This window comes from Manis javanica, chromosome 9 (assembly GCF_040802235.1).
Source record: "Manis javanica isolate MJ-LG chromosome 9, MJ_LKY, whole genome shotgun sequence".
Classification (NCBI taxonomy): domain Eukaryota; kingdom Metazoa; phylum Chordata; class Mammalia; order Pholidota; family Manidae; genus Manis; species Manis javanica.
This window is the reverse complement of record NC_133164.1, coordinates 34,425,573-34,451,827: the sequence shown is the minus strand read 5'-3', so window position 1 is coordinate 34,451,827 and position 26,255 is coordinate 34,425,573. Positions and strand designations below refer to the sequence as shown.

At 34.1% G+C, this 26,255-nt stretch overlaps 1 protein-coding gene across 1 annotated transcript in view; it reads right to left on the bottom strand.

Moving 5' to 3' along the window:
- Positions 1-26,255, bottom strand: part of KLHL1 (kelch like family member 1) — a 359,135-nt gene that overhangs the window by 118,864 nt on the left and 214,016 nt on the right. The window contains exon 5 of the mRNA XM_037023548.2: positions 11,549-11,761. Within this exon, the coding sequence (XP_036879443.1) occupies positions 11,549-11,761 (213 nt within the window). The remainder of the gene's footprint in view (positions 1-11,548; positions 11,762-26,255) is intronic.

Below are 26,255 nucleotides of genomic sequence, written 5' to 3'. Positions count from 1 at the left end.
TGACTTCCTGTTGTCTATATAACAAGACATTTTTATTAAAATCCAAGCCAATGACCTGGGGCCTTTTTATGACAATATTTTTAGTACCTGCTATTTATGCCACTGTAACACACAGTTGTAGGGATTTCTCTCTTATTCCAGATAAATTATATCAACAAATAACTAACACAAATGAAGCCAAAATTCCTAAGACCTAGAATAAACTTTTATTTGTTGATTCAGCAAATACTTTTTTAATACCAAATCTGCCAGGAAACTTGTGAATAAGACCTTCCAGTCTGGTTTTCTGAAAAATATAGTTGTAGGGAAAGAAATCAAAACAAATAAGTTAAAACTAAGTAAGAAAACAGTATGTGAAAAAGCTAAGAATAGGACACATTTAAGGTGAGATATAATTAATCAGAAAGAGTGGGCCCTGCTAGGATGAGGATGGACTTCTAGGCAGCCGAGGAAGGGAGTATGGCAGGCAGTCCATTGCAGAAGTTAGGAGTTATCAGGAATATTGCTTAGAATTGCCATGTAGTAGATACAGTAAGACTAAATTCAGAAGGCATTGTATATAGAAGGTATAGTTATAATGAATTCACACTGACTTTTAATAAGTTTTATTAATGTCTTTAATTATGAACCATGGCTCCCCATTCATTGTTCACACTTGAGAAGACTGTTCCTGTCACCAGAGGTCTCTTCTCCAGGCAGGTCTCTGCTTCTAGTCCCCAGAATCAGCTGGTACAAATATATTATAACGAAAGAAACTTGGCTCCTTCAAGAAACAGAAATAATATCAGAGTGCTTACATGATGCTGAGAATTGAGAGGAGATTAGGTCAGGGGAGTAGTCATGGGATAGCTGAGGTAGAGCTTTGTAGGACAGAGATATTAGGATTTTATCCTATGTGCATGAATTTTCAGTTTGAGATGAATTGATTCATACTGCCAAAAATTCTACCTGGTTGCTATATAGAAAATATTGCAGTAGAAAACATAAAAGTTAAAAAATAGGTAGGAGGCTATCCAATAGTGCAGAAGAAAGATGATGATGACTTGTTTTAGGATAGGGCTGTAGAGAGGTTAAGCAAAGAACAGATTCAGGATACAGTTTGGAGTACAGCCAAAAAGACTTCTTAAGGAGTTGAATGTTAAATGCAATGCAAAGTAGAGAATTAAAAATTATTCTAGGATTTAGGCCTGAGCTACTAGATGGTTGGTAATGCTATTTACTGAGAATGGGGGAGAAAAGTCTTAGAACTTTGAAATCTTCCCTTCTGGACATGTGAAAGTTTGAATGGCTATTGGATATCCAATTGGAGATGTCAGGTACTTATTTGAGTATTTGAATCTATCTTTCAAGAAAAGTTTAGAGCTAGAGATATAAATTCAGAATTTAGAATTGACTTCTGTAAAGTATTTAAGAGTATGGAAGTAAATGATGTTCTCTACGCAGAAAAATTGGCATCCTGGGGCATTGCAGCATCTGAGAGTAGAAAGAATGAGCAGTGAAATTGAGTAGGAGAGGCTAGATCAATTGTTTCAAATGCTGCTGAGCAGCCAAGTAAGATGAAAACAAGTGAGACTGGGGAAAAAACGACAGTGTAGAGGTTGTTTTTTTTTTACTTAATTAGTTTCAAGGACTGATTATAGTGGGTTAAGTGATGATTATGATTAAGTAGATTTAATAACTACAAGCATTAGCTAGATATTTTTCTGAAAAAGGGAACAGATAATTGGAATAGTTGGTAGAAAAGAATATGAGTTTTGTTGTGTTTTAAAAGGTCTGAAACAACATATGTTTTTAAGTTACCTGAAATGATCCCATATAAAGTAAAATTGATAATATAAAATATATACACGTTCATTGTGGTACAGAAATTTTACTGACAAGAAAGATGGGATACAAACCACAATTAGTGGAATCAGTTCTTCATAAAGAAGAGACCCTTGTAGGATAGTAGCAAAAATATAGGCTTCAGATTAGGTTCCTACTTCTCTATTCTTTTTTACTTTACCAATGAGAGTAATAGGTGTATGTGTGAATTCATGCTTGTACATCATCTTTTTTTTTACATTAATACTCCATTGACTTAAAACGTTGAAATAAAAAAGTTTTGTGTCTTCTTATTCTTAATGATGTAACTTGATCTGAGAATGTCATAGTGAGTTAAAAGATCATGTATCTAAACAGTATTTAAGATAAATCTGTAAGATTTTAGAAACATATTGTCTTTGCATTTCTATTTTAAAGATGCTGTTTTTAAGGTTTCTTTCAGAGAAGAATAATACATTCTATATATTTTTTTAACTCTTATAGTCTGGTTTTGTGGAGAAGACTGATGATGTCTGGTGTAATCATCAATTAGACAACAGGCAGATCAGAGAGAACAAAAAAACAGAACAAAAAACAAGTTGAAAGTAACAAAAACTGGTAATAGATTGCATTAATGTGTTTGATTAATTCTTTTTGCTTTACTCATTTGTAAGAATTAAGAGTTTTTCTTTTTCCCTTTGTGAAGATAAGATACATAATGCACTAAACAGTGAACATTTATGCTGACAAATTTGGAGAACTCTTGGATTTATCAGGGAGTAGTTTACCTATGCTTGCTTTGAAGAAATAAAACCAAACAAAACATAAATTACTTAGGAGTATAATCCACTTTGTGTATTTTACACTGTGATTTATGAATTTTTTTTATACTGATTTGCTCCTTTTCACTTTGCTTGCTTTTCATTAGGATTTTTAATTATGGCTATAATTTTTATGGACAACAGTCTTTATGGTACTTCTGTCTATCTGATCAGTTGTCACATTTCCAAAGAAGTGAAAGTTTGAAAACATCTCCTTTCTTGTATTACTATCATTACACAAAGATATCTGTGGAATATATTTATTACAAATTTGCATACAAAGACTTAATTCCTGTAAAATAGAGGTAGCATCTTTTTTCCTGAAGTTAAATTCCTTAGTCTCCATGTTATATTGTTTTTATTATTAGATTAAACCATATTCTTTTAAACGCAGGCAGCATTTGCTGTTTCAATACAAACGTTTTTTCCTTGTTCACTTTATGCTACAGAAAATGAAAATAGATGATTATACACATAAACACACACACTGCTATGTATTTCTCTCAAGAGTCAGTAAGTAGTCTTGCTAGAAAATTGTGGAAAGTCTTTCTCCTTATTGCATCAAAAGAGATAAACAATACCAATTCTCAGGCATGAGGCAAAGTTTGTGTATCTCCAAACTTCTAAATAATCTTTATGATAAAATTGAATTTCCCTGAAGACCTTTGGCTTAATTATATATGGAATTGCATTCCCTTGATTTTTAGAGTAACACACCTCAACTTTCTAAAACAATTATTAGAAAAGAACACACCAAAAATTGTGCACTTACGTGAACTTTTAAAATGCATATATAATAAATGCGTGCCTATTACAGATACATGCAATGAAACCATTAAAACCAGTGAAAACAATAGTCACAAAATGTTAAAGTAATGTTTCTTATTGCATAACAACATGTACTTTTGTTGCATCTTTGAAAAAGGGAATATAGAAAAATTTGAATAGCCTCCTTATTTTTCATATACATGTTATTATTTGCTCTCTAAAATGAAATTTCCATATTTTTTCCAATTCTACTGACATTTATAACCTCTGGTTATTCAAGGAAAATATAGCAACATTTATACAAAATTCTATTCCTCACTTTTAAAAAGATAGTAGATGTCATTCACCATTTCTTAGGCTATAACTCAATTACTGTTTCTTTCATTTTGCCTTTTTTCCCTGGTCCTTTCTATAGCAAACTCAACTGCATTTATTTTAGTATTAGATTATATTTCAATAGAAAATGAAATAGGCATTGTTGTTTATGACTCTTTTTTTCTATTCTGTTTTTTTCTGAAGCTGATTTTGTTTACCACTTGTTCTCAACTAAAATCCATATTCTCTACCAAAATTTACATCTTGATTATATTGTTTTACATAAAATTACCATAATTTTACTTCATACTATATATGTGTTAATTTATAAATAATACAGAGTATCAGAAGTGATTTTCTCTTAGACAACTTAAGAAATAACTAAACACAGATACATATAATGGGTCTACTACTACAAACATGAGAATGCAGATTATAACAAATGATTAAACTGAAATCTACCCAAGTTAAGTTGGTCAATTGGCTTGTGAGAATAAGAGAACTACATTACCCTAGTCTAAATTTTTTTGGGGGCTAATCAATCTTTTAACATATTTTCTTTGTTGATGAAGTCTCTGTCCATGTCTTTTTTTAACTTTTTTTAACTCTAGAAAATTTTCCATGCATTTACTAAATAGAAACTAGAAACTCAGAACTGTAAAAGTACTTAATTTATTTTTACCTTTATGCTGGAAGCATTTATTTTCTCCTGGAAGCATATATTTATTTATTGTCTTAAACTTCCCTGAATCCTCTTTACCTTTTCTACTCCTGCCTTTATCCATACTTGCTTATGTTTTCCTTAACAATATTACTAACATATATCACAACTGGTCTTCCAAATATTGTTCTTTCTCTTCCCTGAAGCCTGTCATTTATATCTATAGGATTTATCTTAAAAAAATACAAGCCAAATTCTTCTCTCATGTCTCCTTCAAAAATTAGTTCAAGTACTCTTTCCTTTTCAAAATAAACTTCTTAATTCACTAGAAAAATGCAGACTCTCCCTTCTCTAAATATCACTAGTATTTTAAAATGTAATATTGTGTTGTCATATAACAATTAAACTTTTAATTATGTATTACAATGTATGATATAACTACATTTAATATAATTTATATATATTGCAGTATTTGTAATGTAATATATATAATATATAATTACACATACACATATACACACAAATCATTTAAAGGTTATGAAAGACCTATACAGTAAACACTATAGGAGTTAGAGACAAAAATTACATTTAATGGTTCTAGAATCAAGGAAAAAACTGTTTCATGATTATCATAATAGTTTTTTTTAAGGACCCTAAAATGCTAAGCAGCTTGGAAAGTTCATATAAAAGGTTGGAAAATACTACATTTGATTAAACTCTTATTTAACTCTGATTAGATATTGAAGTAACTATGAAACACTGCAGAAATAAATACCACATCATTTCCCCTTAGTGGAAGAAGAACCATATTAATGTCAGATACAACCACAGTAAAATCAGAGTTCTACAACTTAATAGAAAGATGGTTATCATGCTGATTTGCTGATTCTCAATTTGTTTATTTGTCAAATCTTGATAATGTTTACTACATGGGGTAATGGAGAAATTAAATGAGATAAAGTGCATTATACCTGGTAACTAAAGAATGAATAAATTCATGTTAGTTATGCTTCCCCTGCTTTTTTTCTTTCCCTAGGTTTTTATAGGAACCTTCAAAATTGTTGTATTTAATACATTTTTATGGTCTTCCAGTGTCAACAGCAAGCAAGAAAGCAACATACACTCACATTAGAAATATCTGTGTATATTCATTTTTGCTAGTCCAGATTTGCAAGAAAACTGAATTTTCCACTAACTTTATGGCCTTTGAAAAATTATTTGACCTCTTTAGGGTCTGTCCAGCAAGAAGATATGAGCATTACAAATATCCATGCACACAACATAAGAGCAACTATATATGTAAAACAAATACTAATAGAATTAAACAGGGAGATAGCCTGCAAAACATTCATCTTAGGAGACTTTAACACACCACTCACATCAATACACAGATCAACCAGATAGAAGACAAATAAGGACATGGTGAGACAGAGTAATAAATCAGATCAGTTGGACTTAACAGATTTCTACAGAAAATTCAACCCAAAACAGAGGATATACATTTTCCTCAAGTGCCCAGGAAGCACTCTCCAGAAGAGATCACATACCAGGCACAAAAAGAGCCTCAATAAATTAAAAAAGATTGAAATTGTATCCAGCAGCTTCTCAGACTGCAATGGTATGAAACTAGAAAAAAAAAACAAAGAAAACAAAAAAGCCTGCAAGCACATGGAGGCTAAACAACATGTTCTAAATAATCAATGAATCAATGACCAAGCTAAAACAGAAATCAAGCAATACAAAGAGACAAATTAAAACAAAAATTCAACTTTGAAAAAATGTGTGATACCACAAAAACAGTTCTAAGAGAGAAGCACATAGCAATATAGGCCTACCTCATAGAACAAGAATAAACCAAAATGAACAGTCTAAACTAGCAATTAAAGAAACCAGAGAAGAACAAATGAAACCCAAAGTTAGTAGAAGAAGGGACATAATAAATATCTGAGCAGAAATAAATAAAATAGAGAAGAATAAAACAATAGAAAAAAAATCAATGAAACCACAAAAGAAACCAATAAAACAAAACTGTTCTTTGAGGAAATAAACAAAACAGACAAACTCCTAGCCAGACTCACCAAAAAATATTGAGTACACAAATAAACAAAAGCAGAAGGAATAGTCACAGCAGATACCACAGAAATACAAAGAATTATTAGCAAATTCTATTAGATTATATACAAATAAATTGGACAACCTGGAAGAAATGGACAAATACCTAGAAAAAATGCAACCTCCCAAGACTGACCAAGGAAATAAACAGAAAATCTGAACAGATCAATTACCAGCAATGAAATTGAACTGATAATCAAAAAACCTCCAACAAAGAAAAGTTCAGGACCAGATAGTTTCACAGGTGAATTCTACCAAACGTCTAAAGAAGAGCTAATACTCATCCTTCTTAAGTATTACACAAAATAGAAGAGGAGGGAATACTTACAACCTGATTCAGTGAGGCTAGCATCACTCTAATATAAAAACCAGACAGACACTTCAAAAAAAATAAATTACAGACCGATATCCCTGATGAACATAGATGCAAAAATCCACAACAAAATATTATCAAACTGAATTAAAAAACACATCCAAAGGATCATCATGACCAAGTGTAATTTATTCCAGGAATGCAGGTATGGTACAATATTTGTAAATAAACCAATGTCATACACCACATTAATAAAAAGAAGGATATAAACCACGATCATCTCAAAAGATGCTGAAAAACAATCAATAAAATTCAATACCCATGCATGATAAAAACTCTCAACAAAATAGGTATAACAGGTAGGTATCTCAACATAATAAAGGTCATTCATATACAGCAAACCCACAGCTAACATCATACTTAATGGTGAAAAGCTGAAAGCTTTTCCTCTAAGATCAGGAACAAAACATGGATATCAACTCTCACCACTTATTCAACATACTACTGGAGGTCCTAGCCACTGTAATCAGACAACACAGAGATAAAAGTCATCCAAATTGGTAATGAGAAGTAAAACTCACTATTTGCAGATGACATGATAAAATATATATAACAAACCCTCCACAAAAAAACTATTAGAACTGATAACTAGATTCAGCAAAGTTGCAGGATACAAAATTAATACATAGAAATCTGTTGCATTTCTGTATATCAACAAACTAGCAGAAAGAGAAATCAGGAAAATAATTCAATTTATAGTCACATCCAGAAGAATACAATACCTAGGAATAAATCAAATCAAGGAGGTAAAAGAACTGTACTCTGAAAACTATAGACACCCATAAGAGAAATTAAAGAAGACACAAATAAATGGTAATCTATCCCACGCTCATGGATAGGAAGAATTAATATTGTCAAAATGGCCATCCTGCCTAAAGCAATTTACAGATTCAATGCAATCTCTATCAAAATATCAATGGCATTTTTTCAATAAACTAGAGCAAATAGTCCTAAAATTCATATGGAACCACAAAAGACCCTGAATAAGCCAAATCCATCCTGAGAAAGACAAAGCTGGAGGTATTGGGCTTCCTGACTTCAAGCTATACTGAAAAGCTATCATAATCAAAACAGTCTGGTACTGGCACAAGAATAGACCAATAGATAAATGGAACAGAATAGAAAGTCCAGATAAAGACCCATGGTCAATTAATATATGATAAAGGAGCCATGAACATACAAATGGGAAAAAGACATCCTCTTCAATAATGGTGCTGGAAAAACTGGACAGCTACGTGCAAGAGGATGAAACTGGATTATTGTCTAATTCCATACACAAAAGTAATCTTGAATTGGATCAAATACCTGAATTTAAGACATGAAACCAAAAAACTCTTAGAAGAAAGCAAAAATTTCTTGAACATAATCATGAGCAACTTTTCCTGGACACATCTCCTCAGGCAAGGGAAACAAAATAAAAAATAAACAAGTGGGACTATATCAAACTAAAGAGCTTCTGTAATCATAGGACACAATCAGAAAAACATGGTATGGGAGAATATATTCATAAATGATTCATTTGATAAGGGATTAACATCCAAAATACATAAAGAACTCACACACCTCAACACCTCAAAAAACAAATAACCTGATTAAAAAAATGGGTGTAAGACCTTAACATATACTTCTTCAAAGAAGAAATAAAAATGGACAACAGGGACATGAAAAGATGCACCACATCACTAATCATCAGGGAAATGCAAATCAAAATCACAATGAGATATCACCTGACACCAGTTAGAATGGCCACTATCCAAAAGACAATAAATGCTAAGTATTGGTGAGGATGTGGAGAAAAGGGAACCCTACTATACTGTTGGTGGGAATGTGCATTGGTACAACTGCTGTGGAAGGCATGATGGAAGTTCCTCAAAAAACTAAAGATAGAAATACCATATGACCCAGTAATTCCACTTCTAGTTATTACTGAAAGAAAACAAAATTCTTGATTCTAAAAGATATATGTACCCCTGTTTATTGTTACATTACTACACTAGCCAATATATGGAAGCAACCAAACTGTCCATGAATAAATGAATGGATAAAGAAGAGGTGGTACATTTGCACAGTGGAATATTATTCAGCCATTGTAACAACATGGATGCATCTAGAGGGTATTAGGCTAAGTGAAATAAGCCAGGTGAAGAAAGACAAATGCCATATGATTTCACTTGTTTGTGAAATATAAAAACAAAGTAAAACAAAATGACCAAAAGAGCAAAAGACTTAGATACTGAGAAGTGAATGATAATTGTATGGGGGAGAGTGGGGAAGGGGAAGGTGACAAAAGGGCACCAAAATTCTGAATCTGAATATAAGTTCATCACAGGGATAGTAGTACAGCATGGAGAATACAGTCAATGATTCTGTAACATTCTCCTATGTTGACAAATAATTACCATACTTGTAGGGGTAAGAATTTTATAATATGGGTAACTGTTATACATGAAATCAATATAAGATTGTATATCAATGGTACTTCAAAAAATAATAAATATGAAAATAAAAAAGAAAAGAAAAATCATTTGACCTCTTTTAACTTATTTCCCCCTCTGTGCAATATAATTAATAATCCCTATCTTGCAGCCATATTTTTAAGATTATAAATATTGTACTGACAATGCTTATAATGACATACAATTCATTAATATTAGTTATGGAAGTGATATCCCCTTATATATTCAAAGACATTTTATGAAAAGAGATGTGTTTTATTCCATCATCCTGCATATCTGTTGTTTGAAAATATACATGAAGTTGTGTTTGCAATGCCCCCAAAGGATGAGGAATGGAGAATAGACTTATGCTATGTTTATGCCTATTGGACACAGTGATAACAGTTAATTTAAAAGCCTTTTTACTAGTTACATCAAAAAATTTATTTTCTAATGTTAATAAATATGATTTCACTAATGAGATAAAGTAGCTAAACCACTTAGAATTACACTACCTGTGTAATGTGTAACCATAAGAACACATAAGACTATAGGATGTACATGTCTATTCTGATGTAATAGTTTAGATGAAATGTACAGGTAGGAGCATCTCCCTTTTTAATAACAGGAGAGTAGGGGTAGAGGGTATAAAGGAAGGGCACATCCTAAAAAGATGGTGCCTGGTCACATTCTTGGCCTCTTCTGGTATGTGTCCTTCAAGGGCCCACATTTCAACTAATGGCTGAAATGGGTGGTCAGGATAAAAGGGACCAATTGTCACAGCTATCACTGGGGAATGGCTATCACCTATTATTAGCTAATAGTGGTCATTGCCATCTCTATCTTGAGAGAGAATCCACAGGCTTTGAGAACTTCGGCATTAAAGCCTGGAGTGGAAGATTCAGAAAAATCCATTACTTCGCTTCACAATTTATTTTTGTCCAGGTACCTAAATGTATGTTTTCCCTCCTTTTTGTTAGAACCTGATATTAAGGCAAGCTCATATGATTTTCTTAGGCAGGACTTCCAAAAATTATTTTTCTCTGCTTTTACTCCTTTATTTATTTCAGCAGCCAGGTAATACCCAATTATGACTTTATTCATAAAGCTTCTTTTGTTTTCCTAAATTTGGTACAGTGAAGTCTTTTAAAATCTTCCCAATCTTAATATATGACCATCCTCTCACTTCTTCACTTGTTATTAACCTGTCATAGTTGCCTGTCATTCTTTCCCAATGTTATTAACCTGTCATAGTTGCCTGTCATTCTTTCCCAATGTCCTAATTTCTTATCAGACATTCTTAGTAATATACAGATTAGTGGAAATGTTGATGGTGGTTAGGATACAAAAAAGGATCAGGTGAATGTTATAGGCCCCCACATATCCCATACAAAGTGTATCCCATACAAAGTTTACCTGTCATTTCAGAAGTAAGAGCTACTGTCTTCAAGCTTATACTTCCATAGTGTGAGAACCCATAGACTGTGGGTTAACAATGCTATGTGCATAGATAATTTTGCACCATTATAAATTAGTTCAAAGGTACCTGACTCCAAATCAGAGAAAAATACTTATTATTTTTCTTATGAGCTTAGTGAATGTGGTTTTCTTATCGATTCAACTGTGCCCTATATAACTCATTAATAAAATGAGGCAGTTGGTTCACTTGGTGTCTGGATTTCCTTACCTTCAATTATCAAAGATTCCATTATTTCAATTGCTAAATGCTTTTACTTCATGACTCTGTGTGTTTCAGTAATATATGTCTTATCCATCCATAGAGGTTTAAAATCCCATGCATTGAGCCTTTAAAAATACCCTAGGGATACATTTTCATCAGAGAATAATCGTATTATTGCATCTTAGAATATAAAAGATGATAGATGATTGACAGTTCAATCGATCGATCTTTAAACCAGTGAAAGCAGGGAATTAATAACTGCACTGTTTTTAAAATCTTTTAGATACTGTATGGATATATATATATATATATTTACCATTACTATTTTACCAAATGCTTCAGGAGTATAATTTTTTTTAATCATTTAATTATTTATTTTACCCTTTGATGTTACTTATTTTAATTGTACGGTTTATACAATTTTAAATTATATTATATATACAATCTTATATTGGTTTCAAATACACATCATGGTGGTTCAATAGTTACCCATATTATGAAATCATCAGCCTCACTAGTGTAGTTGAAATAGGATTTTTGGTACATCATAGCTATTAAAACAGCATTGCAGATAATTACCTGTGGTGGAAGCAGTGGCAGTCTTATAAAAGCAAGAAGCATACTCAAGTCATTGCATCTCCTCTGCATATCGTATTTGACCCACATCATTAATGCATGGAAGATGGTTTCTTCATCAGGAACATTTACATCATCACTGGCCAGGAGTTTATGGAGCTCCTCAGCTGGAAGCAGTAAAAACTCTTGATTTCTCATAACTTCCATTATATTTTCCTGTAGGAGAAAACATCCTGGCATAAATTTCACTTCACTTTTATTTGGCTAGCAAAGCATCTCAAAAAGAAATGAGAAAAGTAGTCAATAACCTTTGTTCTCATTATAACATAATCCTTAAGACTTAATCCTTCAGAAACTAGAAGCTGTTAAGATGAAAGCATTGTAATTGTAATTGAAGTGTAAATGTATCCAAGACAGCACAGATCTTGTAATAACTGGAGGATTATAATGTTAAGCTTTGTTATGCAGGCAGAATGTACTAAGTGATTAAATGTTCAAGTTTCAAGTGGACTGCTATGTAAGATCTGGTGACTATGAAAAAAATAGTATTTCAGAGTCTCTAAAGCTTGACTACATATACATAAATCAGAAAGTGGGAATAAAATTACACAGAGAGAAGTAACACTGTAAGATTAATGATTATTTATTCAGAAGGGATAAAAAACAGGATAGATAGTCCATAGAAGTCACAAACTCCCATATGTTCTACCCTTTAATTATCTGTCATACTTCCCTCCTCTCATGACAATTTCTCTGGCTTAATTCAAATTCCCATTTATTTTCTTCCAGATTGTTGCCATAAGCTTCTAGTTACTCCTCCTGACTCTATTCGTAGCTTCTCTATTGTATCCTCTATAATAATGCTGGAGTGATATTTCTAAAATATAAATGTGCTCATGGCATTAGCCTAAAATTACCGGTTTGGTTTGTTCTGCCCTTGGTTTTTGTGTCACATCTCTTGGCTAAGCACGCTGGTTCTCCATGTCCTGGCCTCTTCCTGATTCTAAAACTTCATTTCCTACCTTATTTGCATTCCAGTCACAAAAATAACTCTTCTTTCGGTTTTCCATACCACTTGACATGTCTTCCCTTCCTCACATGATTGCTTAGAATGACTTTTTCCACTTGTTTTCTTAATTTCTGTCATTTTTCATGACTCAACTTAAAAGCTGTCTGCTCTATATGGGCTTCTGAGGCCCTCTGCTCACACCCGTCCACTCCAGCTACTGCATCCCTTACATGCACACAGTGTATGGTTTTCATCTGAGATGACAGCCACCAAACTGCAGCCTAAGCTTTGGTTCACGGAGGGGTCTTATCACAAACTTTAAGCTCCTTGGGACAAAGACCTTTACATTTAACCTTGTATATCCAGATCCTGGAACATAGCAGGTGAACAGTACATATTTACTGAATAGAAGTCTTGATGGTCTTTGTAGAGAAAATAAAATTTTGGAAATAGTACAGAACAGTGCAATGTTTTTCAAACTACTTGTCAGAAACCTTATATTTTAGCAGAAAGCCTTCTATGGGTGATAGATGGTTGGAGAAGACAGATCTGACTGTGGGGCCTTCCCTCGTGTCTCCTGAGACAATGCCAAAGAAGTATTCTCAGATTAGAGCTTAAAAGGCACAATAGTGCTAGAAATCTCAATAGGATGCTTATTTTAGGATAAAAACCTAAATAGTGTGAGACTAGATCTCTTCCAAAAAAGGCACTCTGACTATGCTAAAATGGAGTAGAAATACAGCAAGTGCCCATTAATCTGTATGTCAAAGCAGATTCAAACCTATTTTCTGAAGTGAGACTTGACCCATGGTATGAGTTCGAATTGAATCAAGGCTTGAAGTGCCTTCACCTTTCACAAGAGAATGTCAACATTTACTTCCTTTCATGTCATTTGTCATATTTATTTACATCTAATTGACATGACAGAATAGCTGATTTTGAGGAAATTGTTCTGTCCCCTGTTTCCTCTGTGCCTAACAGAGGACTGTATAAATTGTAGATGTCCAATACCTATTTACTGAGTGAACCAATTGAGTGTTCTGAGATTTAGTGTCACCAAATATCTAAAGAATTACATAAGATAAAGATGTTTTTGAAGAATCTTTGAAAGATTTTCTGTCCATGTATTTTTCCAGTTACTGAAAAATCTATGCCTCTATCAAATGACACACAGAATTGTATAGCTAGAGTATCCGTATATTGTGAGAGATACCCCCCCAAAAAAAAGAAATTCTCGGTGGTATCTATCATAAAGATATGATATTGTTCAAGGCATATTTCATTATATTTTACAGTGTCCTCTTTATGATGACCATTGGGAGCAATTTTTTTCAGATTTTAGTAGCAGGAATAATTGCACTTCTCCTGAGTAAATTGGTTTGCTTTTATCATGGATGCTGTAAATTATGAAATTGATCGGATTTCTCTTTTTATTTGGTCTCTAGAAAACTTAGAGCCAAATTGAAATCTATCTGATAGGAAGGTTATAGCCTTTTCAGTTTGATTTCTTTTTCAGAAAGCTCTGGTAATAGTTTCATTGAATATCACTACAGCAGCCCTTTGTCCCCTTTATTCCTGAATCTAGATTACATTCTTATAATTTTGTATCTTTGTAAGTCATACTGCATCTTTTGGTAGCAAACAGTGTAGACTGTAAACACTAGGAGCTGGCACCAGACATTACGGGATCTGTCACACTAGCCCATTTGTTACATCATTTATTTATTTTTTCTTTATATATTTTGTAGTTCTGATGTTCTCTTCACTTTTTTTTTCATCCCTTCCATCAAGCCTCCTTTTAATGATACTCTAATATTTTTCTGTGTTTCTTGCAATCTAACCTCTGGAAATTAATGTAGTTTCATTATGTTTTACACACTAAGGAAGAAAAAATATCAATCCACACCTGTTTCCTTACACTGCTTGTACACCTTAGGAAACTGTGCCTGAGAAGATCAAGTCATGAGAGGCACTGGCTTCTTTGGCCTGTTTACCTTGTTTAAAATGACTTTGTTTTGAGTTTCTTCCATCATTCATTCTATATAGATTTACTGAATATCTAACATGTGGTTCTGGATGATTGGAGTGAGGAAAACAAAATGCGTTTGCACCAAAAAGTCTACCACATGCGGGATACCTATATAAGGTGAACTGCCTGGAAAATGACTGTCATCAACTCTGTAAAAGCAGATTTTTCAAATAGACCTAGAATATTAGGTAGGAGTGAAAATTAGAAAATGGAGAATGTAAAGAAAGATATGGTATTCTGGTCAGGGGAGCCAAAATATACAAAGACATGCTAACAGGTAATGTAGCATGAAGTGCCATATTTGACATGTCAGTATCATTGAGAATGAGAACAGAAAAATTGTGGGAAATAATATTGAAATGCTACTTTAGACCATATAAAGTAATAAGTTTATTCTAAAAGTTTGATGATGTCTCCATTAAATTGGAATATATGTATGTATGCATGTATCTTTTACACACAGATTGAAAAATATATTAAGGATTTTAGCAACAAGTTGCCACTACATAACACTTAATCCTTATTAATTACATAAAGTCCAAATTCTGTCTACTTCTGCTACTTCATAATCTTTTAAAATAACTTTGCTAGATATAAAAAATTTATCATTTTGTTTTATTCTAGAGAAGATTTTCCTATTTTTATTTATCAAATTTGCAAAAACATATTCTAATAATAATTTACTTGTGTCCCTTGATTTTATTAGTTTTTCTCTCATCTTACAAATAAGTACTAATGTAATTGAAATCCATTTATCAATATCATTAAAAAATTTTAAAAATTAACTGGAAATTAATGGTAATAGCAGGTCAATAGAATATAAATTAATCCCTTCAATTAGCACATTTTAGTTACTGATTTAGCTTAAAACATGGATATTGGACTATAGTAAAATATTAATGTTCAAATAACTGTAACATAAACTTCAATGTGTTTATTTCATTAGAAGTTACTTCAAAAGCAATAGTGTATACTATAGTTAACTCAAGGAAATCTTTCTGTTATGAAAATCTACTTAATTAAAACCTGTGTCTTATCATCTTTCATTTTGTGACCAGTAAACACTATGATGTTTCTCTGAACCTTCTCATGGCCCTCCTGACATCTTAAGTTCAGACTCTTAGCCTCTAGAACTATGAGAAAATAAATTCCTGTGATTTTCAGCTATCCAGTTTTTGGTACTTTGTTAAGGCAGACATAGGAAAATAATACATATCAGAATACATATGATGCACCCCTTTAAACACTATGATGGAGAGATGAATCTGTTGACAGTTCACTGCAGAATTTCTGGCTTGATTCCAAATCACAGAGGATATGGAATTTATATAACTGCCCATTTAAAAGGTTCTTAGAAAGATGAATTCTAGGAGACTCACAATATCAAATAAATGGAAAACTGAAAGGCAAGCCCAGTTGGCTACATCCTTTGTTTGAGGCTTATTATATAAGTATGAAAAATGTAAAATTTTGGTCTAAAGTCATAGAATTCTACAATTATAATTCCTTAAGCATCCTTTTCAAGCAAAGTTTTGACAGGTTATGATATATGCATGACTACTATTGTCAGAAGTAAGACTGAAACGTGCATCTCTTGTTTCATCATGTACTGGATTGAATAGTGTGTCTCAGAACTTCACATCAACTCAGAACCTCAGAATGTGACCTTTTTTGGAAATAAGGTCACTGCAGAAGTATTTAGTTAAGATCATACTGCATAAGAGTTGGCCTTAATTCAGTGGCTGGTGTGCTTATAAGAGAGAAACTTGGAGAGACACAGACATACAGGAGAGCACCATGTGACAACAGAGGTGACACAGAAGGAGGACCACGCAAAGGGGCAAAGATGAATGTCAGGATGCCAAAAGCCAAGGAAAGCCAAAGGTTGTCAGGATCCACCAGAAGTTGGAAAAACAAGGAAGGATCCTTCTCTGAACCTTCTCATGTACCTCCTGACATCTTAATTTCAGACTCTTAGCCTCTAGAACTGTGAGAAAATAAATTCCTGTGGTTTTAAGCTATCCAGTTTTTGGTACTTTGTTAAGGCAGACATAGAAAAATAATACATATCAGAAGAGGAATTAAAAAAATAATATGTTAAAAATTCTCATATAAACCTAAGAGAGTTCAGCAATTATTCCCAATCTTTTAAATGGTCATTTCTAGGCTCTTTATTTTATGATATTATGCCTTTAAGAAATATTAAATTTCTCATAACCCAATTCACACACACACACACACACACACACACACACATATATATATATTTACCTCTAGAAGTTAAACTTTCTAAAAATGCAGAATAGTGAGAGGCACCTCCCAGTTATCAGGGTTTCTCGTAACACTCATCTTAAAGTTGCTACGCTGACATATTGCCGTCAAGACTCAAACACTTTCAGGTTAAAACTAATTTTCCTGGGCTTTTGAGTACTTGTCTTGCCTGAATTTCTAATCTCTGTGTCAAAGCTGCTGCCTGAACTCTTGAACACTACCTTAGTGTTCAAAGGGAACAGAGACTCATTAAGAGACAGTCACACTTGTTATTTTACAGATGAGACCGCTGAGGCTCCAAGGGGCTCACTCATACATAGTCATGCTATGTATGACTTAGTCAAGATGAGGCTGGGATGAGGAATTCGGGCTCATCCTTCTATGTTACCTGGGCTATCTATCCTCTGGTTAATTTCCCCTCTGTTTCTCACCCCGTCTAGTTTGGACTTACTGTCTCACTTTGATCTATGCAACACGTATGCGCCTGCTTGTTGAGTGCCCACCTGCACCGTGTTTCCACCTGTTTCTTGGTATATCTGGGATCTATGAAGTGGCATGTGATTATGGAGAGTCAAAAGATTACTGTTAACTTGGAGAATTGGCTAGGATTTAGACCCCAACTTTGCTACCCCCTGGCTGTGTGATTAGGAATTTGGATTCTTATCTGTAATGGGAATAAAAACAGTATCCACCTTAAAGTACTGTTGTGAGGACTACGTTTAAAGATTGAACTAAATTTGCCCTTCTGAGAGAAGTATCTGACACATACCAAGTCTTACATATAAGCTTTAGCCATTACTGCTCCACATCCGAGACCATGCTTCACTTCAACCTCCTATTGCTAGTTGTATTGTCTGCATTCACACTTCTATGTCTTCTCTATTTTCTTCACTAGTAATTCAGTCAACAAAATTTTTCTGAAGTAGTATGTTCTTAGAACTAGGAATACAAATGCAAAAAAAAATTAAGGTTCTGGCCCCTAAGAAACTGACTTTCTAATGAGGAGGAGAATATGATGTTATAAGAGAAATAAAAAAAAATAAAACATGTCCAAAGGATGAGAATGCAAGTGGAATAAAAGAGGCCAAGGAAGGGTATGAGTTAGGAGATTTGTATCTTTTCTCTATGGAATAACAATTCCCAAGATAAGAAAATGTTTCTCATAGACTTAAAGATCTGTAGAGTACAAAAGAAATGTTGATGTCATCTGCTCTGAATCTCATATCATTATCTAGCAGGATTAAAAATGGGAATATTTGCAACCTCGCATAATCTCAAATTGGGAATGATCTGTGAAGTCACTTAATTTAACGTGGACCCCATATACTTTTCTGTGCGATGCTCACTCACTGATTGTTTTCAGCAATGGGAAATCCATTGCCCTATAAGAAAGCTCATATCACTGTTGAATAATTCTGACAGAAAGGTGCCCATTTGGAAGTAAAATCTGCTGCCTTCTAATTTTACTTTAATTACAAGGCAAATTAATTTTTATTCTATTGATCACCTTTTAGATATTGAAGATTCATGTTTTTCTCCCCTATATCCTTTTTCTTAAAGGCTAAAGGACTGTCATTCTTTAATCTCTCTAAAGGATCTTAATATTTGAAACCAGAAAAGAATGCTAGAGTTTTTCCTGAAACACCTGCATTTTTCCCCTTATTTCTTCAGTATGAAAACTGAACAAAAATTAAGAACTATTTCATATAATTTATCTTTTTTATTTACATACAGTTTTTTTATCTTTCCCAAGGACATTTCCCAAATAAAGACAGGAAAATCAAATATAAAGCAATAACTATAAAAATCTCACATCTCTCATAGATATACATAAAGTTAATATTATTCATATAATAAAACAAGGAAAACAGGTGCTCAAAGAGTTGTCACTGTATAAAATATGACTATTTTTCTTGCTAATTTTGTTATCGGTGCTTAGGAAATGACTATGAAATAGAATTTTCTTTATTCCAATTATATATCAGGCCCTGTCTGAATAGTGCTAGTATATAGTAAGGGCCACTTGTATTTTGGTATCGTGTGTGTGTGTATGTTTGTGTGTTTTCCTCAGCTACAGAAAAATGACCTATATTCAAATCTGTGGCACTAAAGTGAATGACTGCCAGTAAATCTTTACTACATAGCAAGTATGGCTACTTGATTGGTAGTAACATTTTTTTCCAAAATATTTTAATATCAATTTTTGAAAGGAGCATTTTACAGCAATTCCAAAATTGCAACCAGTGTCAGAAATCATTTCTGACAGTCATCTTTCAAGATTGTCATACAGGATGAAGGATAATTGTGGTGTTTTAAGTCCTTTAAAAAATGTGTGAGTCTGACTGGAAGTCTTTTCTGACAAAATGTTTCTAAAGAGATAAAATGACTTAGAAATTATAGTTGAAAGAACAATAGGGGGTTTTTTTTAGTAAGATAGATTGGAAAAATGTCTCAAATCCAATACTTCCAAGTCATGATTCCCCAAAGTCACTTAAGTATTCCAAGCCATCATCTCTTCACCTTGACAATGGGTTCTGTAACAAAACCTCACCTGTAAACCTTTTTAGGTCTGCTTTCAAACATAAATGAAATGAGAAAAAAATAATTCCTAAACTTTACAATGTTATGCAAAGTATGTGCAATTATTTGGCTGGGGGCCATTGAGGGGGATTCTTTAACCCTTGTTAACGACTTGGTTTGCTTCTGATCCTGGAGATGTATTGTTTAAAAGTTTTAATATATGATTGTTTTGTTTACTAATGTAGGAGAAGGGAGCCTGTAGAAATCATTTATAAATTTCACTACCAATAAAAATAACCAAACAGATCTACTTGTATTTTCTGGTTTAACAGAGAAGTAACTAACCATTCCCAAACATGCTAATTGCTTTGTAAACTGTGTAATGCTATGCATGTATAAATTATTAGTCAGAATAGTAGTATTAATTTTTATAATTATTAACATTAGGCACATTTATTTCTTGATAGAGACCAAAGCTGTCTCTTTCCCTTTCTTCATGAATTGCTCCACATCAGTATTTGCCAAGTTGCTTTTAGGTGACTTATAGAAATCATGGAGAATGGCAGCAGCTGGAAATGTTAGGAGGAAAGTGAAAATCTCTGCACAATCTTTATGAAAGCCACATATTCGTGTCAGCGAGCAGGATAAATAGTATCATTGCTAATTAAATCATGAGAAAGTAGCATATCTGCGAATGTATTTTGGTATCGTGTGTGTGTGTGTGTGTGTGTGTGTGTGTGTGTGTGTGTGTGTGTTCAAAGCTATTCCTTTTCATTGTGGCAAGGTGTTCATGACACCTGATCACATAAACTTTTTTTAAAGGAGTTACAGTGCTTGATGGAAGCATTAAAATAATGATCCTCTACAACTTTGCTAGAAAAGGAAAATTTTAATGCAAGATAGAACTATTTCTACTTACCTACTAGGACATCCTGCAAAAAAATTGACTGTAAGGATCTCCTTTAATATGTAAGAATGTGTATTTCATCAGGTAATGCTCATTCTGTACTTACAGAATATTGAAAGAAAGTTCATCCTTATTTTAACAGAAAACATGTTTTTTTAGGGCCAAAAAGTTTGTTTTTTCTACCTGTATTTATATAGTCTTTTGTTCTTATGCTCATAAGCATAAATGATTCATCAGGAAAGCCTGTTATATGCATAATCTAAAATAGCCAGACAGTTGGGCTAAAAGTATATGTAGAAAAACAAAAGAGGGAGAGAGCATGGAAGTTACTTGCATGACCACACTGATTATTTTTCAGTACAAAAACAGCACTAGCTTTCTCCAGCAAAGGATACATTACAATTTTGCAATCTTAATGTCTAAAAGGTCTCCACGGAAGCATGTAAAATTTTAATTATAGTTTTGCATTCATTTATTGCTTAATAAAAGTGTTTAGACCCTTCTGGGGTGCACTAATTTATGAGTTGCTTACAACCAGTATTAAAATATCACAGCACAGAAAGAAGAACAAAGGAGGCCCAAAGTCAGTAGAAGGAGGGATATAATAAAGACTAGAGCAGAAATAAATAACATTGAGAAGAATAAAACAATAGAGAGAGAATCAATGAAAGCAAGAGCTGGTCCTTCAAGAAAATAAACAAAAGTGATAACCCCCTAGCCAGACTTACCAAGAAAAGAGGAGAGAGTCTACTCACATAAACAAAATCAGAAATGAGAAAGGAAAAATTACTATGGACACCACAGAAATACAAATAATTATTAGAGAATACTGTGAAAACTATATGCTAAGAAACTGGATAACTTAGAAGAAATGGACAACTTTCTAGAAAAATACAACCTTCCAAGACTGACGAAGGAAGAAACAGAAAATCTGAACAGATGAATTACCAGCAATGAAATTGAACTGGTAATCAAAAACCTCCCTAAGAACAAAACTGGACCAGATGGCTTCACTGCTGAATTTTATCAAACATTTAGTGAAGACCTAATACCCATCCTCCTTAAAGTTTTCCAAAGAGTAGAAGAAGAGAGAATACTTCCAAACTCATTCCATGAGGCCAGCATCACTCTAATACCAAAACCAGGCAAAGACACCACAAAAAAGAAAATTACAGAACAATATCCCTGATGAATATAGATGCAAACATACTCAACAAAATATTAGCAAACTGAATTAAAAAATACATCAAAAAGATCATCCATCATGATCAAGTAGAATTTAACAAGGGATGCAAGGATGGTACAACATTTGAAAATCCATCAACATCATCCACCACATCAACAAAATGAAGGACAAAAACCACATGATCATCTCCATAGATGCTGAAAAAGCATAAGACAAATTCAACATCCATTAATGATAAAAACTCTCAACAAATGGTTATAAAGGGCAAGTACCTCAACATAATAAACTCCTTATATGACAAACCCATAGCCAACATTATACTTAACAGCAAGAAGCTGAAAGCATTTCCTTTAAAATCAGGAACAAGACAACTATCCCCACTCTCCCCACTTTTATTCAACATAGTACTGGAGCTCCTAGCCATGGCAATCAGACAACAGAAAGAAATAAAAGGCATCCAGACAGGCAAGGAAGAAGTCAAATTGTCCCTGTTTGCAGATGACATGATATTGTATATAAAAAACCCTAAAGAATCCATTCCAAAACTACTAGATCTAATATCTGAATTCAGCGAAGTTGCAGGATACAAAATTAATATGCAGAAATCTGTGGCATTCTTTTACACTAACAATAAACTAAAGAGAGAGAAATCAGGAAAACAATTCCATTCACAGTTGCTTCAAAAAGAATAAAATACTTAGGAATGAACCTGAACAAGGAAGTGAAATACCTACACCCTGAAAACTATAAGACACTCATGAGAGAAATTAAAGAAGATACCAATAAATGGAAACACATTCCATGCTCATGGATAGGAAGAATTAGTATTGTCAAAATGGCCATCCTGCCTAAAGCAATCTACAGATTCAGTGCAATTCCTATCAAAATACCAACAGCATTCTTCAATGAACCAGAGAAAATTGTTCTAAAATTCATATGGAACCACAAAAGACCCTGAATAGCCAAAGCAATCCTAAGAAGGAAGAATAAAGCTGGGGGGATTATGCTCCCCAACTTCAAGCTCTACTACAAAGTTACAGTAATCAAGACAATTTGGTACTGATACAAGAACAGACCCATAGACCAATGGAACAGACTAGAGAGCCCTGATAAAAACCCAACCATACATGGTCAATTAAAATATGATACGGAGCCATGGACATAAAATGGGGAAATGACAGCCTCTTCAACAGTTGGTGTTGGCGAAACTGGACAGCTACATGCAAGAGAATGAAACTGGATATTCTTTAACCCCATACACAAAAGTAAACTCGAAATGGATCAAAGACCTGAATGTTAGTCATGAAACCATAAAACTCTTAGACCACAACATAGGCAAAACTCTTCTGAATATAATCATGAGCAACTTCTTCCTGACCCCATCTCCTCGAGCAAGGGAAACTAAAGCAAAAATGAGCTTATGGGACTGCATCAAACTCAGAAGTTTCTGTATGGCAAAGGACACCATCAACAGAACAAAAAGGCATCCTACAGTATGGGAGAATATATTTGTAAATGACATATCCAACTAGGGGTTAACATCCAAAATATATAAAGAACTTACATGCCTCAACACCCAAAAAGCAAATAATCTGATTAACAAATGGTCATAGGATATAAAGAGACAGTTCTCCAAAGAAATTCAGATGGCCAACAGACACATGAAAAGATGCTCCACATCACTAAACATCAGGGAAATGCAAATTAAAACCACGATGAAATATCACCTCACACCAATGAGGATGGCCAGCATCAAAAAGACTAAGAACAACAAATGCTGGCGAGGATGTGGAGAAAGGGGAACCCTTCTACACTGCTGGTGGGAATGTAAGCTAGTTCAACCATTGTGGAAAGCAGTATGGAGGTTCCTCAAAAAGCTCAAAATAGAAATACCATTTGACCCAGGAATTCCACTCCTTGGAATTTACCCAAAGAATACAACTTCTCAGATTCAAAAAGACATATGCACCCCTATGTTTATCATAGCACTATTTACAATAGCCAAGAAATGGAAGCAACCTAGGTGTCCATCAGTAGATGAATGGATAAAGAAGATGTGGTACATATACACAATGGAATACTATTCAGCCATAAGGAAGAAACAAATCCTACCATTTGCAACAGCATGGATGGAGCTAGAGGTCATTATGCTTAGTGAAATAAGCCAGGCAGAGAAAGACAAGTGCCAAATGATTTCCCTCATTTGTGGAGTATAACAGAGAAGCAAAACTGAAGGAACAAATTAGCAGCAGACTCAGAGACTCCAAGAAGGGACTAATGATTACCAAAGGGAAGAGGTGTGGGAGGGTGGGTGGGGAGGCAGGGAGAAGGGGATTGAGGACTATTATGTTTAGGTGTGGGGAATCATGTGGAAAACAGTGTAGCATAGAGAAGGCAAATAGTGAATCTGTGGCATCTTACTACACTGATGGACAGTGACTGCATTAGGGTATGGATGGGGACTTGATAATATGGGTAAATGTAGTAACCACATTGTTTTTATATGTGAAACCTTCATAAGAATGTATATCAATAATACCTTAATTAAAAAATTTTAAAAAAACCAGCATAGTATATTCTTTTGTAACCCATTTTATACCTTTTAAACATCAGACAAAATTGTAACCACTGTCAAAAATATCTAAAGCAAGCTATAAAAATTGTTCCCAAGAAACCCTAAAATGGAAATGAAAATTTTACTTTGTCTAAAATAATCGGAGTAAAGAGAGATAGTCCTCTTAATAGTTATACATATATGTAACAAATATTCTTGGAATTTGCAAAAAATAACTTAGTTCATGTTATTAATTTATCTCTCAGTAAATAAAGAACCACTAGCTACAACACATATTGTTACTGACAATGTATTAAATATGAATGTTGGTGCTAAACCCAATTCATGGAATATTATTGTATTTTATAAATAAGGTGCAGTAAGAAGGGACAAGGACTACTGTGAAAAAAACAGAAGTTCATACCTCACATAGGTCAACCCAGAGAATTTCAACATAGAAATGGCTATTCATTATTTCTAAAAAATACTATAAATATACATTTTTACATTTGATAAAGCTACTAAACAGATTTTCTGATTATTTAATGTAAAAAAGAATGACTGGTTTGGGTATTTGTTTCCTATTGCTGCTATAACAAATCGCCTGTAATTCTGTGGCTTACAAAAACACACATTTATTATCTCACAATTCTGGAGTCAGAAGTCCAGGCAGAGTAGGGCTCAGCTGGTGTTCTATTCCAGTTTCACAGGGCCAAAACTGAAATGTTGGCAAGTCGCCTTCATCTTTGGACTCGCAATGAATCTGCTTTGAAGCTCATCCAGGTTGTTGGGCGAATTCAGTTATATGAGGTTGTGGGACTGACATCCCCATTTCCTTGCTAGTTGTTGTCTTAGCTTCCTGTATTGCTGAGCTTGTCCTCTTCTTCCGTCTTTAAATACAGCAATGGCATTTTGAATCCTCATGTTTCAAGTGTCTGCTTCCTGCCCTTCCACCTCATCTTTCTTCTGCTATCCTGCAGCTTCTTTCTGACTGCCTCTTCCGCAGCTGGGTGCTCCTTTTATTACATGTGAATAATCCTGGATAATCACTGTCTTAAAGCTGGTTAATTAATCACTTCCATTCCCTCTGCAAAGTCCCTCAGAGAAACACCTAGGTTAGTGCTGGTTTGAATAACCAGAATGTTTTGACAGAGAGAGGAATTTTTAGAATTCTGGCTAACAGTTTGCCTGACTTGCAAGTTTATTAATTTTTCATGCTTGTTATTCAAAATCTTAGTGGGTGAAGCTGATGAAGCATAACCCTCACCAAGTTTGTCATTCAACTAAAATTCACTATACGTCTAAAGATACTAAGCACTCTATTAGGGAATGCAGATATAAGATGAAAGACATACCCCACCCTCAAGGAATATTTTTGAGGCTTTTTATAAACTGATGAAATGGGAAGGCAAATTTGGTTATTTGATCAATAGACTACTAATATTGTCTAGTTTAAATCCCTCAAAAGTTGTACTCCATTGATACTTCATTTATATAGGATGAAACAATAAGATATCATTTTAAAGGTTATTTACAGAAAACTTACAGTTCTCAGGGGGACCATTGGTCCATCTTTTTAGTTAGGCCCCCACCTCGCTGGCCAACCTCACCTGGGGGTCAGATCAGAAGCATAACAAAGGGGCTCTAAAAAGCTAGGGAAGCAGCTCCCAGCTATGGCTTATCCTTTGCATAGGACCCTAAACTGGATCCCTCACATGCTGAGTTGCATCAAATGATGCTCTAAATTTGCTCTAAGGGCGTCGGAGCCAGGCTGACTTGCTGCAGTGCAGCAGGTAATTGAGGCCTGGGACTTTGGTGAGAAAGTATTGAGAGCCTCTTGAGGATCCCATCCCCTAACAGCCTGCAGAGATCACTGAGAGACAGTTAATTTGCCATCAAAATGAAGTGGGTAATCTTATTAGACTTGGTGACAGATGGTGGCACCTTTTGGGGTGTGTCACCACACTCCCCTTCCTCCAGAGTGCTTTGGCTTTGCTGAAGGAGAAGTAGGGGTGCAGCTGTGAGAAGTCAAACCCTCTCACCTGAAACCCTCTCCTTTCCAGGTGTTGACTATTTGGGCTGTGACAAGTTCGGCCCCCCATGATGACGTCACGGCCACAGGGAAACCCATCTGAGCCAGTCTGACCGAGGCTACAGCAGCCCCGGCAAGCCACCCTGGGTGTCCTTTGGGTTTACAGTGATGGTGTGGGAACAGTAGATGATGAGATTATTAA